Source organism: Podarcis gaigeae (genome assembly GCF_964106915.1).
Source record: "Podarcis gaigeae genome assembly, chromosome: 13".
NCBI lineage: Eukaryota > Metazoa > Chordata > Lepidosauria > Squamata > Lacertidae > Podarcis > Podarcis gaigeae.
This window is the reverse complement of record NC_139689.1, coordinates 31142333-31156760: the sequence shown is the minus strand read 5'-3', so window position 1 is coordinate 31156760 and position 14428 is coordinate 31142333. Positions and strand designations below refer to the sequence as shown.

The following is a 14428-nucleotide window of genomic DNA, read 5'->3' as shown; positions in this document are numbered from 1 at the left end:
TGTGCACTGAAAATTGCAAGGCGGCCAAGATTGAACAAACTCCTACACTTCTGAACAAACTTACTAAGGGGGTGTTAGGTAGTCTCCCACTTCAATAAATATGATCATTCTATTTTCTCTTATCTGGAAGCAAAGTACTTATGCAGTACATTTTACCTTTCTTGTTCAGTTGTAAGATGGCTAGAATGTAGACATGTCATTGTATATAAAACGATCAACGTGAGCAAAATAAACTGTGGGCACACAGTAGCTGCTTGCTGTCGCGTTACTTGACTATTTCTCTCTTGAAAGAGTACAATTTTTCAAGTTGATAAATGGGCATGGAAATCCACTCCATCAACCAGTCAAGTTCAAACTCAATAGCCAGGAGCTTATTTGCCACTAATGTATCAGAACCAAATTGGCTCTCTTAACACTCACATCAAAAAAGGAAAGAGACTAATCGACTCTTGACTTTTAATAGATGAGAAAAGGATTGATAGGAAAGTATTAACAAGGAGTCACTCAGTGGAAAGTCAAATCCACAGGATAAAGTGTTGACAAGCCAAGTGCGTATAAATACTGTGGAATGGAGACAGCCCATTTTAAAAAATCAATTCCATCGCTACACAGTATACAGTGCCAACTGTTTCAGATTGCATACTGGCTAAATATTTGAGGAACTTAAGGAAAACTTACATAATCTTTTTAACATTCATGGGACTTGTGTATGCATGCTTAGTATTTTTGTACATAACCATCACCTGAATAAGCACAAGTTATTAGTGTTACTGATTTATGTTCTAGTAGACTGGCTTTGCCCATCAGCCTGCAAGATACGTTTGTCCACACACTAGATTTTAGCTCCTGATACACACACAATATATGCTCCATACCAGCTACTAAGTTTTTGAACTGTGCTTAGATTTTAAATACTCCCAGCTCTATCTTCCCTGCAAATAGTGACTAGGCTAGAAAACTGGGGCACTTCCTGCAAGTGTTAGTTACATAATTGTTTACTTCAGCCATTTCCCTATTTGGCACCATAAATGCAACCTTTGGGCCACTAAATGAAACATTTGGCACCAACAAATGATTTAGAACCACCACGTATAGTGGGATAGGCCCCTTTGTTGTAAGGACTTTTGTCACACCCCAAAAAGAAAAATTCCATGTGGAGCTCAAAATGCCTAAACTTGAATGAATTTAAGTGTTTGTGTGGAAACTGACCCCTTAGTGGAATCTACAAGCTCTACCCTGGGCCAGATCTCTTTAGTTTTCTTAGTGTATCAAGGCTGATAGTGTATCAGGACCACCTCTAGCTATCCTTGTTATTACTATTGCAGGAATACTCCCATGAGCTTCTTCACCCTACCCATCTTTTACCAATGGCACAAGCAGAACTTCCTATCTGTAAAGCCCAACTGAAGCACTTTACATATTAAGCTCACTAAACTTTGGTACTCATTTAAAGTAACTCTCAGCCCTCAGTCTCTTTAGGCTGCATTAACACAAACGGTCTAACCAATATAATGATGCAGTATACTACAGTGATCATCCCTCAGCATTGTGATGCAACTCCAAGGTCAGCAGGCTAATTATGTTGGGGATACCAGGGCATGGTGTTGCTTTGTACTTTTCCTGCACCTTCCACCTAAACTCAGAATTTATCTCCTGAACCTCTACTTTGGACAGTGCTTAAAAGCCTGTTTATAGTCAGAACATCACCTTCCTCTGGAGATGCCTACAACTTTAGGTCAGAGTGGCACAGATCAAATGTAGTTTGTGAACTACTTCAGCTGACGAAAAAACCTATAGGTGTATCCTTTAGCAGGGTATTGAAATGACAAGGAAACGGTTTCTGAAAATCATTTTTATTTAAATAAGTGTTTAAATACATTTCACAGAACATCAGGACTTGAACCAAGAAAGCTGTTGCTTCACAGGGTCATTAGTTGTTAAAAGCAGCACTCCACAATGACAAACCTATTTTAAAACTGCTCCCTTAACTTTAAGCCACAGATTGAGTCTGCTATTGATCGGTCTGGGAACGGGGACTTTGGTTTCCACATCCCCCAATACCTTTGAAGGAAGATTCCTTCAGATGTACAAAGGCAATTCAGACCCCAGCTCTGCACTCTGCCACTTAAGTGTCACAGTTCGTTCCAGACAAGCACCTCTAGTTATTAGCCTCAATTTCTATGACATAGTGGCCTGAAAGTTTTTTAGAAAGTCCCCAACACAGCCAAAACATTCATGGCCTCTTATCATAAGTGTCTTGTGTAGAATAAGCTTCTGGCTTTACACCATAACTGGGCCTGGTTTAAATGAGGAACAGCAAGACGACACAACGTGGGCTCTTGTCAGTTTATTACATTGCTGAGTTACACTAGTCCAGACTAAGGGGAACCTGATGCGATTACATTATGCAAGCTGGCTTGTTTTTAAACTAGTGATGCGGGGCACAAGGAATTTCTCATCTCAGGGAAGTCTGCCCCCTTGAGACTTTGGCGAGCCACAGGCACTTAAAACCCATGGACTTTCAGCTGGTCGTCTTTAGCCAGTCCAATCTGCAGAAAGAAAGAGAGAAGTGATTGTGGCTTCAAACACCAACTCATGAATGCAGTCTGTACAACAGGGTGTCTTTAAAAACTCAGCAGCTCGATAGCCACCACACACACCAACACAAGCTAAATCCAGTTACTTTACAGGCTGTGCGATTGTCTTAATTCAGTTGCTGCGATCCATCATGAACCTATTCAACCCTATGTCAATCTTAAAATGCATGAACAGAAGCAATAAGCCAAACAGGAGCTTTAAGGACTCCCTTGAAATGCTCACCTCAACGAGGAACTGACATATGTTCTTTCGCTGGTCCCCTTGAAGCTGAATTACCTCTCCATACTCTGGGTGCTCAATCACAGTACCATTGCAGGCAAATTTCTACAGACATAAAAATCACGTATTAAATATAAATCTCAGAGCATTTTAATTGGGGGGGGGGGGGGGAGGAGCTTTGCCACAATATACACTGAGATGTCCAAGAAACAGATAGCCTATCAACCAAAGCACAAGCCTCTTTTGACACACCTCCAAGTTCTCTCTGGGAAAGATAGAAGCTTCTCCTACTCACCTTCTTGAAGGCTTTCACCAGTTTCTTTTTATCATAATCATCGGCGATGCCCTGGACTGTGGTGAGGGTTTTTCTGCCGTTTCTCTGCTGGATCCTTATATGGATGTAGTCCTCAGTCCCAGCAGGAAGTAAGTCATCACCCTTACTTGCATCAGCAAAGGGGTCTGGAAAGAGAAAGAAAGTGTTTAAAGCTACACAAAGGACATGGCACCCTTGCTAAAAACGCAAAGGTGCTTATTTTTGTTGCTGGGTAAGCTTAAAATGCCTCCTTCTCAACATCATCCACAACACTTCATATTCTTGTTCGAAATCCCAAGAGCTGTGAACTAGGCACCAAACAAAGTGCCCATCGATGAACTGCTCAGCCACAAGGAAAGGAGTTGGCATGAGAGCCACAGTGTTACTCCACCACTGATGCGGGCCTCTTCCTTGACACCCGGTTACACAGTACTTTGCTCTCTTCCTCTTGCAGGCCCTGAAAACAGGCCCTTTCCTCTCGGGCCACGTGACACCCATCGAGCCGCCTCTCCCTGTCCCGAAGCCCCTCCCTCGTCTCCGGCTGACGCAACCGCCAAGAATTAGCAACTGCGTCAGTGAAGGGGGGGGGTGAGAGAGAGAGAGAAGAAAAGGGAAGATGGCAGAGGCTGCTCAGCAAACGCCACAGCCCGGGGCCTCACCGAGACGCATAGAAAGAAACAAGCATCCTGATTCCCGCTCCCCCCCCCCCAAATCTGCCTTTGCCGCAGCCCCCGTGGCCGATCAATCCTCTTAATAGAAAAACACCCCTCCCCACTAGAAAAAACCCCATTACTTGCGCTAAGCCCCCCCAATTCCTACCAAACGCACTTCCCTCCCCCCCATCGCTTCCAATACCCCAAAAGCCCCCGCAACTCAGGCTAAGGATGTGCGACCCCCGCCCCGCTTTCCACCCTACCGAAAAGTATTTCGCTCCCCCCCCCCATTATTCTGGCTTCATGCCAACCTCGATCTAAGTTCTTTATCCTCCATTACGCATCTCTCCGCCCCACAAAAATACCCCCAACACCACCGCGGTCAAGCGGCTCCTCCCATTTACCCCCCTCTCCCCCATTGTCCCCCCACCCCACGCTGAAACAGGCTCCGCCCCCTCTACCGCAGCCATGGCTCCGCCCCCAGACTCTTCTCCCCCCCCCTGTCCCTTTTCGAAAAATGCCCCCCTCCCTCACCCACAGTTTCCAGTCAGTCTCTTCTCTCTCGCCCTAGTTCCGGCCCCGCTCGGGCCTCGCCCTTTGTCCCGACATTAGAGGCCTGCTCGCCTCCTCAGAGGCCTTCCCTCGCTTAAGGACCAACCGACGACACCCCCCCCAACGGTTTCCCCTCAGGCTCGTTTTTGACCCCCCCCCTTCTGCCCGCCCCACAGAAACCTGAGGCTTCCTGCCTATTTGCCCCCCCCCCCTCTGGCTGGTGGCCTCACCGAAGGAGTGGAGGTTCTGGATAGCGGACATACGACGCGCTTCGCTTCGCTTTTTCCCGGGTCGGAGGCAACTGCAGCGACGGCGAAAGGCGGACGCGACGAAGTAAACGGCTCTTCAACCTCTGTGAGGGGGCACCAAAAAAAGGAAAAGGCAGCAGGAAGGGCGGGGCCACACGGCCGGCCGTTTATATAGTGGGTAGGCTTTTGTGACGTCAGCGCGCACCGGGAGGCGAGGGAAAGGATTGGCTAGAAAGGGGAACGGGGTGTGTTGTGAGAAGCGGGGGGGGGACTAACGCACACAACCCCGCTGGAGGGGGATGGGAGGAATCAAGGCTGCGGCTGTGCAGCCGTCACGCTCAGGCCCTGTCCTCCTTCTCCACCCCTGCCCCGCCCGTAGCCGCGTATTTGTGCAGCCCCAGCACGCTTGCGCAGTGGAGTGAGGGAGGCGACGGGAAACTGGACACGACTGGATTTCCCCCCTTGTGACGTCGTCGCGCGCTAGGGCTTGATGGGGATTGGACGACAAAGAACGTAGCGCGGGGAGGGGGCGCTGCGCACTTTCTAAGGGGAGAGGGGAAAGGCAGGCGGGAAGGGAAAAAGTAGTGGAGGCGGAGAGAAACGAATGTTTGGCGCATGCGCGTTGTTGCGTGAGGCATTTTTTTCCCAGGGTGTGTGTTTGTGTGTGCTTTGTTTCCTTTTTATTTGCGTTTGGTTGTCATGATCATCTCCAGTGTCATCATTTTTTTAAAGAAAAAAAATAAAGAGCATTTTAGGGTCCTGAAATGTGAAGTCTCTCTGAGGGAAGCCTATTCCTTGGTAGTAGGAAGTGCACTCTGTACGTGCCCAGAGGCGGGGCGCCTCTTTTTCGTTGAAAAGATCACGTTCTGCTACGCAGGAAAACAATATTAAGTCATCCACGGGGTTCAGTAGCTACATCAAACCAAGCCTGTTTTCATTGGGGCTGAGGTGAATAGCGCCCCATTTTAATTGACCCGTCGCAAGATTTAGATTAGTATGTCTTAAATTATAAAACAAAAGAAAACAACAGCTAACTTCTCCAAATAAATGTGACCCAGTTCATTGATTACCTTTTCCTGTCCTTACAAGGGCTGCACAACAGGCAGAAACTTGACGAGTGAAGCAGGGTCAGTGCTGTGGAGAAGGACAACAAATGGTGGCAGCTCTGTCTGAGCTTCAGCTCTGGCTCAGTGTCTTTGGACCCTAGCATCTAACATTTTGTGGTAGCTTAATCATCATCTATGGCAGACAGAACTCCAGATGATTTATCCCTCTTCAGAGTTGGGCAGAGGGGCCTTCTCTCATATATATATATAGATATATATATATATGTTATTAAATTTCCTGTTTTACAATTTAGAATACTCATTTAAACATCCTTAAAATATCAGTGACTTCCCTTCTTCGCTTTCCACAGTTCATTTTGCATATCATAAATCCCTGCATATTTTACATAAAATAAACCATTCAGTATTCCATTATTACATCCATCAAAACTTATTTACACTGTTGAATTTATCTTAATGCTGTCAACCTTTTCAAGTGTACACAATTTCCCCCCATATATTCAATAAACATTTTCCAATCTTCTCTAAATGGATGTTCTTTTTGTTCTCTTATTCTACAGTATATGTTAACTCTGCGAGTTGCTCATATTCTGTCAGCTTAAGTTGTCATTCTTATTTAGTTGGGTCCTCTCTCGTTTTCCATTTTGGGGCTAACAAAACACGGGCCGCAGTAGTGGCATACATAAATAACATTTTTTTGACACCTGGGAATTTCCATCTGAATTATCCCCAACAAAAAGGACTCTTTTTTGGGGGGTGGGGAGAAGTACTTTAAAACATTTTTTTCAATTCATTATGGATTATTATGGATTGAATGACAATGAATCCATAATGGCAGAGAGGCCTTCTCAATGCAATTCAGAAATAGAAACACCTAATCCCGTTCCTTCGTCCTTTTAATCCAGTCAGTTATCTTGGTGATTTGTGCTGTGCGTATTAAGCCAATAAAAGTTTTATCCTTAGGTCAAACATTTTGAAAGCCAGATCTACCTCAGCTGAGGCGATACTCGGGATTTTGTTGTCTCAGTTTCTCAGGAGAGACAAGCAAAACAAAGACAAAAAAACCTTTTATGTGTAGGCTCCTCTATAAAATAACAGACCTCCTTAGTCAGCAATTAATTAGCTGGGAGAATGATGCAACATGAATACTGCAGAAATGCCTGGGCTTGGCAGTGAATTTTGTGAGTTTCTGAGCAGTAACTTCAGAACAGATTCCAGACCGTCTGGAATTCATGTGAGGCCCCAAACGTACGGTTTCCTGTCCCCCCCCCTGCTGCTGCAGCATGCATGTGTGGGAGCTTTGATGACTGGACATCTCCCCCTACTCGGGGGGGGGGGGAATGCCACAGAGCTGGCTCTCTGCCTCTGCATGAGCTGTTGCCATCACGTGATACCAGGGCCTCTCTTTTACATTGCACATATTTCAGATTTCCAAAATACTGCAGATGTTCAGTTTGTCCAAACTACTGAAATGAACCAGTTAATGGGGCAGCAAGCACCCCATTCTTTCCTCTGTGAATTCCTCCTCTTCACTTGCAACTCCCTCGCCTCCATCGTCCTTGACTTGGGACACGACACTCCATGTCCTGGTAACTTCCAGACTGGATTATTGTAGGGTGCTCAGACCTGGGGCTGCCCTTGAAGATGACCCAGAAACTTCAGCTTGTCCAAAATGCAACAGCCAGATTATTGGCTTTAGAACTCATAATAATCCTTGTTCCAAAACAGCTGCATTGGCTGCTTGTTAGTTGCAGGCCGCATTCAAGGTGTTCACGATAGTGTGCGGCTTTTGACGAATGCTGAAGACATACCTCTTTGGCACCTGAGATAGGTGTTTTCAGAACTCACCCTATTATTGTGAATGTAACACGTTTTAACATTTTTCTTGTGATAAGCATCTGGCACCTGTTGGTTAAGGTGGGTAATAATAATAATAATAATAATAATAATAATAATAATAATAACGATGCTCCTGGAGCTTCATGCATACGCTTCAACATTTCTCTGATGAAAATAGGGATGTCCTGTTAAATACTAATACTAATATTAATATTAATGCTAATACTAATATTTATTCCCAGCCCTTCTGATTGGGTTGCCCCAGCCACTCAGGGGCGGCTTCCAACATATTTAAAAACATAATAAAACATTAAATATTTAAAAACTTGCCTATACAGGGCTGCCTTCAGATGTCTTCTTAGTATAGTTACTTATCTTCTTGGCTCAGGGGTCGCATAACTCCATGCCCTCCAACATTACTCCAATGAAAACATGGACATCCTGCCCTACCCTCCAACATTTTTCCAATGAAAATAAGAAAATTGGGACATTCTGGAACCAAACCAGAAACTGGGATGGCTTCTATTTTCTGGGACAGTCCCTGGAAAATAGGGACACTTGGAGGGTCTTTTCATGTTTCCTGCTGCTTAACTGGGATGTTCACTCTTCTTTTTCACCTGCTACTAGGCTGGAAGCTACTTGAACCTTATAACGGCATAACCTGCTTTCTATCGCCAGTTGCCAGATCTTCCTTGAATTGGTTTTGACCCTGGGGCTCCAAGGTGCTTGACCCCTATAGTAAAGCAATGCAGAGAAACATCTGGATGTTATTTTCCTATGACTATGACTCCCCAGCTGGAACCAGAACATACCTGCCCAAACCTGATTTGTATTTTCTGTGCGGTGCAGAGCACATAAACAGACTCTCAAACATAGACTCCGTTGGATGACCTTGCACCAGATTGTCTATAAGCCTTTCCACAGAGGAATGTGGCCCAGTCAGTCAATGCAGGTGAAAACTTAAGAATGGATTAACTCTTTCTGTTTGTCATGGTTTAAATGCCTGGTGCCTGTTTTCATCCCCAGTGTCTGATCTGATTATTTTATGCAAAAGGGGAAGTGATGCTTTGCATTGGATCAACTCGTGTGTTGCAAGCGTATACACGCTTGTAGGTTCAACCTTCCCAAATGTTTGGTATTCTCCACGCATTATGATTGCACCTTACATGTGATTAATTTGTGCAACTTCAACCTCGCGTACTTGAAAGCTGGCTGGTTGAAATCCCACAAGTTAATTGCCCACAAGGCAGAGATCTTAAAAGCTCCCTTTGCTCCGAGTTTCCCCAGCTTGGAAATAGCTTTTAAACTTTCAGAGTTGCTTACCAGGCTCTGGGAGGCTCTCGTGAGATTTTGTGGGGACTCAAACAGAGCCTCCTAGAGACTGGTAAGCAAGGCAAGGTTAGCCATGTGGGGGCAGTTCCAAGGGGGTGGTACAGGTATACACATTTTTGCATGCATGCACCACCCTCTGAACACAACCCCAGTGCAAAACATGTTCCCTTTCTCGTGCATACATTGCATGAGGTTGAAATTTCCCATGTCCAGGGCAGGCAGGAAGAAATGTGTCTGACGATAACAAAATTTGGGTTCACCCTTTGAATGGCAGCTTTAGCAAAAGTGGTACTAGACTACTTGTCAAGGGTAAAGGTAAAGGGTAAAGGGACCCCTGACCATTAGGTCCAGTCGTGACCGACTCTGGGGTTGTGGCGCTCATCTTGCTTTATTGGCCGAGGGAGCCGGCATGCACCTTCCGGGTCATGTGGCCAGCATGACTAAGCCACTTCTGGCGAACTAGAGCAGCACACGGAAACGCCGTTTACCTTTCCGCTGGAGCAGTACCTATTTATCTACTTGCACTTTGACATGCTTTTGAACTGCTAGATTGGCAGGAGCAGGGACCGAGCAATGGGAGCTCACCCCGTCGTGGGGATTTGAACCGCAGACATTCTGATTGGCAAGTCCTAGGCTTTGTGGTTTAACCCACAGCGTCACCCGCGTCCCTGCTTGTCAAGGGTACAGCCATGCAAATAAGCGCCCAGAGAGGGTGCAAAGCAGAGGTGTGTAGATGAGGAGGGGTGTTGCCTGCGGGGAGTTGAAAGAGCCAGATAGAGAGGTCTGGAGGGGAGCATTTGGTTCCCCATCCCTGAATCATTATATGTTGTATTCTGGAAATGAGGTTTTTGATCTATTCCTTGATGAGCCTGGCTTCAAATTAAACCTAATGCAGGGAGGAAAAGAAGGGTGAGTGTGATATACAGCAATCTGTTTCAAATACTTTGAATTTGCCCCCTCCTCCAATATAGCTTATTGGGCCCCCGAGTTCACCCCAATAAGCTGTTCCACATGTCCTTGTGAAATCTTTGCTCATGCAGCCCATGGCTGTGTAAAAGGATCTGTGGCACAATAACCCTACACTGGGGCAACAAGAAGAAGAAGCGGATCTGTGCATCCCCGATGGCTCTCCTGTCTTGGCCAATGAGACTGGGAGAGAGGCGCATCCCGTGTCAGGAGTGATCCTATTTTTCCCTGGAATGTTGCGTCATGGCCTGCCAGGGCCCGCCCCACAGTTTGCAAACTACAAAGGAGACTGGAGAGGGAATATCCTGGAACGACCTTAAAAGGCAGCTCGCCCTGTTGTGTCTTGTCCACCTTTCCAGAACTGCCTCCAGGCAAAACATTCCTTCCGACCAGATTTTCTTCTCTGAAATTCCTCCATTCGCAATCACCACAATTTTTAGGGGTGGTGGCAGAATATCTTGCAGAAATAAGCTAGAGATGATTGTTGTCAGGTCTGAAGGATGAGTTCAGGATTGCAACACTTGGCTAAGCCAGTCCTGGAAGTCAACATACATTATTTCATCCCATGGCCTTAGCCTTGAGAAGTTGGGCGGGTTTGTGGTTGGCAATGCTTGCTCCATTGCACTTGGTGGCAGAAAGCTCACTGATTTCAATCTGTGCCCGACTATGCCCTTTGTTTCTCTGGAGCTGAGGGAAAGCTTGGCCCACTTCACACCAAGTTGGTTGTGGCCATCCAGTAAGAGTAGAGAACCTTTACCTGCTTAAGGGGGGCATTCACTCATGGGAAATGCCAATATTGGATGGGGCCAGAGGCAACAGCGAAGCAGCAACAGGTGTGAATCTTATCTTTGTACAGGAGTTCACATTCAGTCAGATTACGGTGCTTCTTTTTTCCTCTGCGCCACTCTTTCAGAATAAAAATTGGTTTGTGGCACAACAATTTTTTTGTTGATAAGAAATACAATAAACGGAAAGAAACAATTCCTAGCAGTGCTTGATTTATAACATAGAACACAACTGCCTTATAATAGGACCATGAGACAGCCAGAAAGTATAAAACAATGCAGCTACACAAGAACACGAATCATTCCCAAAATATACACACCTCTTACATACCCACCTTAAGTATGTATACAGACTCGTTGGGAGGTGTGAGCTTGCTTTTGGTGGGTAATCTCACTTACACAGGGTCTAATTTGAGACAAACAACCTCCAAGATCCTCATCAACAAAAAGAACGCTTTCTCTTTTCCATATTTGTAAGAGTTGAACCTACCTCACATGGTTGTTGTGAGGATAAAATGGGGAGGTAAAGGAACTGTGTATGCTGCCATGAGTTCCTTGGAGAAAATGGTGAGATATAAATGCAATTATTATTGTTATTGAAGTGCTCAGCCCCAATCTCTGTGCGATGCAAGATTCCAGGCATTTACCCAGGGTTTGTGTTTCCTTTTGGAAATGAGGCACAGCGGAGACTGTGGGGTCTTTTTGATATATGGTTTATTTACACATATATACAACCTGAGCCTGCAATGGAGGGGTTCACAGCATCAGCACCTCCAAAGGGTCTTCTTTCTCCCATCGTTGCAGCCTTGGATTCAAACATAAATCAACATGGCTCTCAAACGTTGCTCTGACTCTCTCTCCAGCTTGCTGCTTTACTTCTAGGTCCCTCTCAACTCTCACCTTTGCCTTTTTCTCACTACCACACACCCATCTGCCATCTCATACAGAACCACTTTGTTTCCCTTAATGGCCCATCACCCAGGCGATTACCTTAACACTGAAGCTAGCCTGGCTTATATTTTAACACTTGCTGGATCCAGGGGTTAGAAGGATCTCTGCATACAGTCTACTCTTCCCCCACCCCAAATTCATAACATTATTAGAGCATTCATCCGGAATGTGGATGTAGACATGCATCAAAATGTGCCTCCAATGAAGGCTTTGCAGTCACACTTTGATGCACGGTGGGTTATGCATCTGACTTAACACTGGTTCTCAATTCAGCAATACTCAGAAGCCTCTTTACTTGGGGGAAGAGTCTGCTTTAGTAGGACTGGCTAGCTGATAGCTGCTGCAGCCTCTCTCAGCTGGAGATGAAAGAGCTCTGCTTGAATAGAGATGCTGTGGTGGGTGTTCTATGGCAGGGATGTGGGTGGCGCTGTGGTCTAAAACACTGAGCCTTTTGGGCTTGCTGATTGGAAGGTTGGCAGTTCAAATCCCCACGATGGGGTGAGCTCCTGTTGCTCTGTCCCAGCCCCTGCCAACCTAGCAGTTCAAAAGCACACCAGTGCAAGTAAAGAAATAAATACCACTGCAGTGGGAACGTAAACGGTGTTTCTGTGTGCTCTGGTTTCCATCATGGTGTCCTGTTGTGCCAGAAGCGGTTTAGTCATGCTGGCCACATGACCCGGAAAACTATCTGTGGACAAACACCAGCTCCCTCGGCCTGTAAACGAGATGAGCGCCGCAACCCCATAGTCACCTTTGACTGGAGTTAACCATCTAGGGTCCTTTACCTATTTTTTACTCTATGGCAGGGAAAGGCAGACTTCAGGTTTGCGGAATCTATACCCTGAGATCCACCAGAACCAGGTGCAAAAGTGGCACGCTTATCATTAAGTTCTAAACCCTGGAATGGTTTTTGAGCACCAGAACAACAGAGCTCACAGCCCTTCTGCACAGAAACCCAGTCCTAGCTACCCTTCATTCTGCTATAATCTAGTGAATCAGTTGTCAGTATTAAATAACCGAGAGTCCAAAATATTTGCTGATCTACTTCAAAGAGAGGAGATATGATAGCCATCTTCAAATATCTGAAGAGCTGTCACGAGGATGATGGAGCAAGCTTGTTTTCTCCTGCTCCGGAGGGGAGGACTCGGACCAATGTATTCAAGTTACAACAAAGGAGATTCTGACTTGAACACCATGAAGAACTTTAAAATAATTTTACATTTTTTGAAACTTTCCAACATAAGGTAAAGGTAAAGGGACCCCTGACCATTAGGTCCAGTTGTGACCGACTCTGGGGTTGCGACGCTCATCTCGCTTTATTGGCCGAGGGAGCTGGCGTACAGCTTTCGGGTCATGTGGTCAGCATGACTAAGCCTCTTCTGGCGAACCAGAGCAGTGCATGGAAATGCCGTTTACCTTCCCACCAGAGCGGTACTTATTTATCTACTTGCACTTTGACGTGCTTTCGAACTGCTAGGTTGGCAGGAGCAGGGACCGAGCAACGGGAGCTCACCTCGTCACGGGGATTCAAACCGCGACCTTCTGATCAGCAAGTCCTAGGCTCTGTGGTTTAACCCACAGCGCCACCCGCGTCCCTATAACTTTCCAGCTAATCACAGCTAAGAAGCTCAAATCATATATCTGACTGGCACCTTTCTTTGGGAATTAAATCAATGTCCAGACATTAACATTCAAAAAAATTACTTGTGGAAACCTATTTGTTGTGGTTTTTTAGTTGTATCCGACTCTTCGTGGCCCCATGGACCAAAGCACACCAGGCACTCATTTCTATCACTGCTTCCCACACCTTGGCAAACACATGTTCGTAGCTTCGAGAACACTGTCCAACCATCTCGTCCTCTGTCATCCCCTTCTCCTTGTGCCCTCCATCTTTCCCAACATTAGGGTCTTTTCCAGAGGGTCTTCTCTTCTCATTAGGTGGCCAAAGTATTGGAGCCTCAGCTTCAGGATCTGTCCTTCCAGTGAGCACTCAGGACTGATTTCCTTCAGAATGGAGAGGTTTGATCTTCTTGCAGTCTATGGGACTCTCAAGAGTCTCCTCCAGCACCATAATTCAAAAGCATCAACTCTTCAGCCTTCTTTATGGTCCAGCTCTCACTTCCATACATCACTACTGGGAAAACCATAGCTTTAACTTTGTTGGCAAGGTGATGTCTCTGCTTTTTAAGATGCTGTCTAGGTTTGTCATTGCTTTTCTCCCAAGAAGCAGGCGTCTTTTAATTTCGTGGCTGCTGTCACCATCTGCAGTGATCATGGAGCCCAAGAAAGTAAAATCTCTCACTGCCTCCATTTCTTCCCCTTCTATTTGCCAGGAGGTTATGGGACCAGTGGCCATGATCTTCGTTTTTTTGATGTTGAGCTTCATACCATATTTTGCGCTCTCCTCTTTCACCCTCAATAAAAGGTTCTTTAATTCCTCCTCACTTTCTGCCATCAAGTGGCGGAAACCTATAGATGATTTCAAACATAATATTTACAGTTGCATGCTTTTCCAAGCATGGGCCTTCGGTCTCTTCTTCTAAAGTCCAAGGAACTTATTTCCCTCCCTTTCCAGAGCTCAGCACGCAGCCTTCTGTATCTCAATTAGGCCATGCCTTGCAGCTCCTATGAGAGATTTCCACTTTTACCTTCTCCTGCAGCTTTGCTCTCTTTCTTTCAAGTAGAGAAGAGGCACTGCAAAACTTTATTCAATTTAGCAGTGCTCCTAATCGCATGAGAACTACTAGAGAACGCTTTAGAATTCAGTTACCAACCAACAAAATGTAAAGACATAGTAATGCATACAAGCATTTGCAATTTCAGTGAATTAAATTACTATAAACCCCTGACCTGTACAGCTTGAGGGTCCCATCTTCACCTCCCCTTCATCAGCAGAGACCTACTC

The 14428-nt window shown here is 45.7% G+C and overlaps 1 protein-coding gene across 1 annotated transcript; it reads right to left on the bottom strand.

Annotated features, from left to right (window-relative positions):
* Window positions 1-1837: 1837 nt before the first annotated feature.
* On the bottom strand, window positions 1838-5081 carry EIF1 (eukaryotic translation initiation factor 1). The gene is made up of 4 exons (XM_083708895.1): window positions 4566-5081; window positions 3113-3276; window positions 2821-2922; window positions 1838-2549 (listed from the first exon to the last, which is right to left on the bottom strand). The coding sequence occupies exons 1-4, from the start codon at window positions 4594-4596 to the stop codon at window positions 2505-2507; spliced, it is 342 nt and encodes a 113-aa protein (XP_083565021.1). The 5' UTR covers window positions 4597-5081; the 3' UTR covers window positions 1838-2504.
* Window positions 5082-14428: the final 9347 nt, after the last annotated feature.

What these genes read in the sequence shown, in the direction of transcription:
- EIF1 (XM_083708895.1), bottom strand. Translation starts at nt 4,596, where the DNA reads ATGTCCGCTATCCAGAACCTCCACTCCTTCG. An exon ending in CCAGAACCTCCACTCCTTCG is followed by an intron (nt 3,277 to 4,565) that starts GTGAGGCCACCA and finishes TTCTCTTTCCAG; the next exon opens with ACCCCTTTGCTGATGCAAGT. An exon ending in TATGTCAGTTCCTCGTTGAG is followed by an intron (nt 2,550 to 2,820) that starts GTGAGCATTTCA and finishes TTCTTTCTGCAG; the next exon opens with ATTGGACTGGCTAAAGACGA.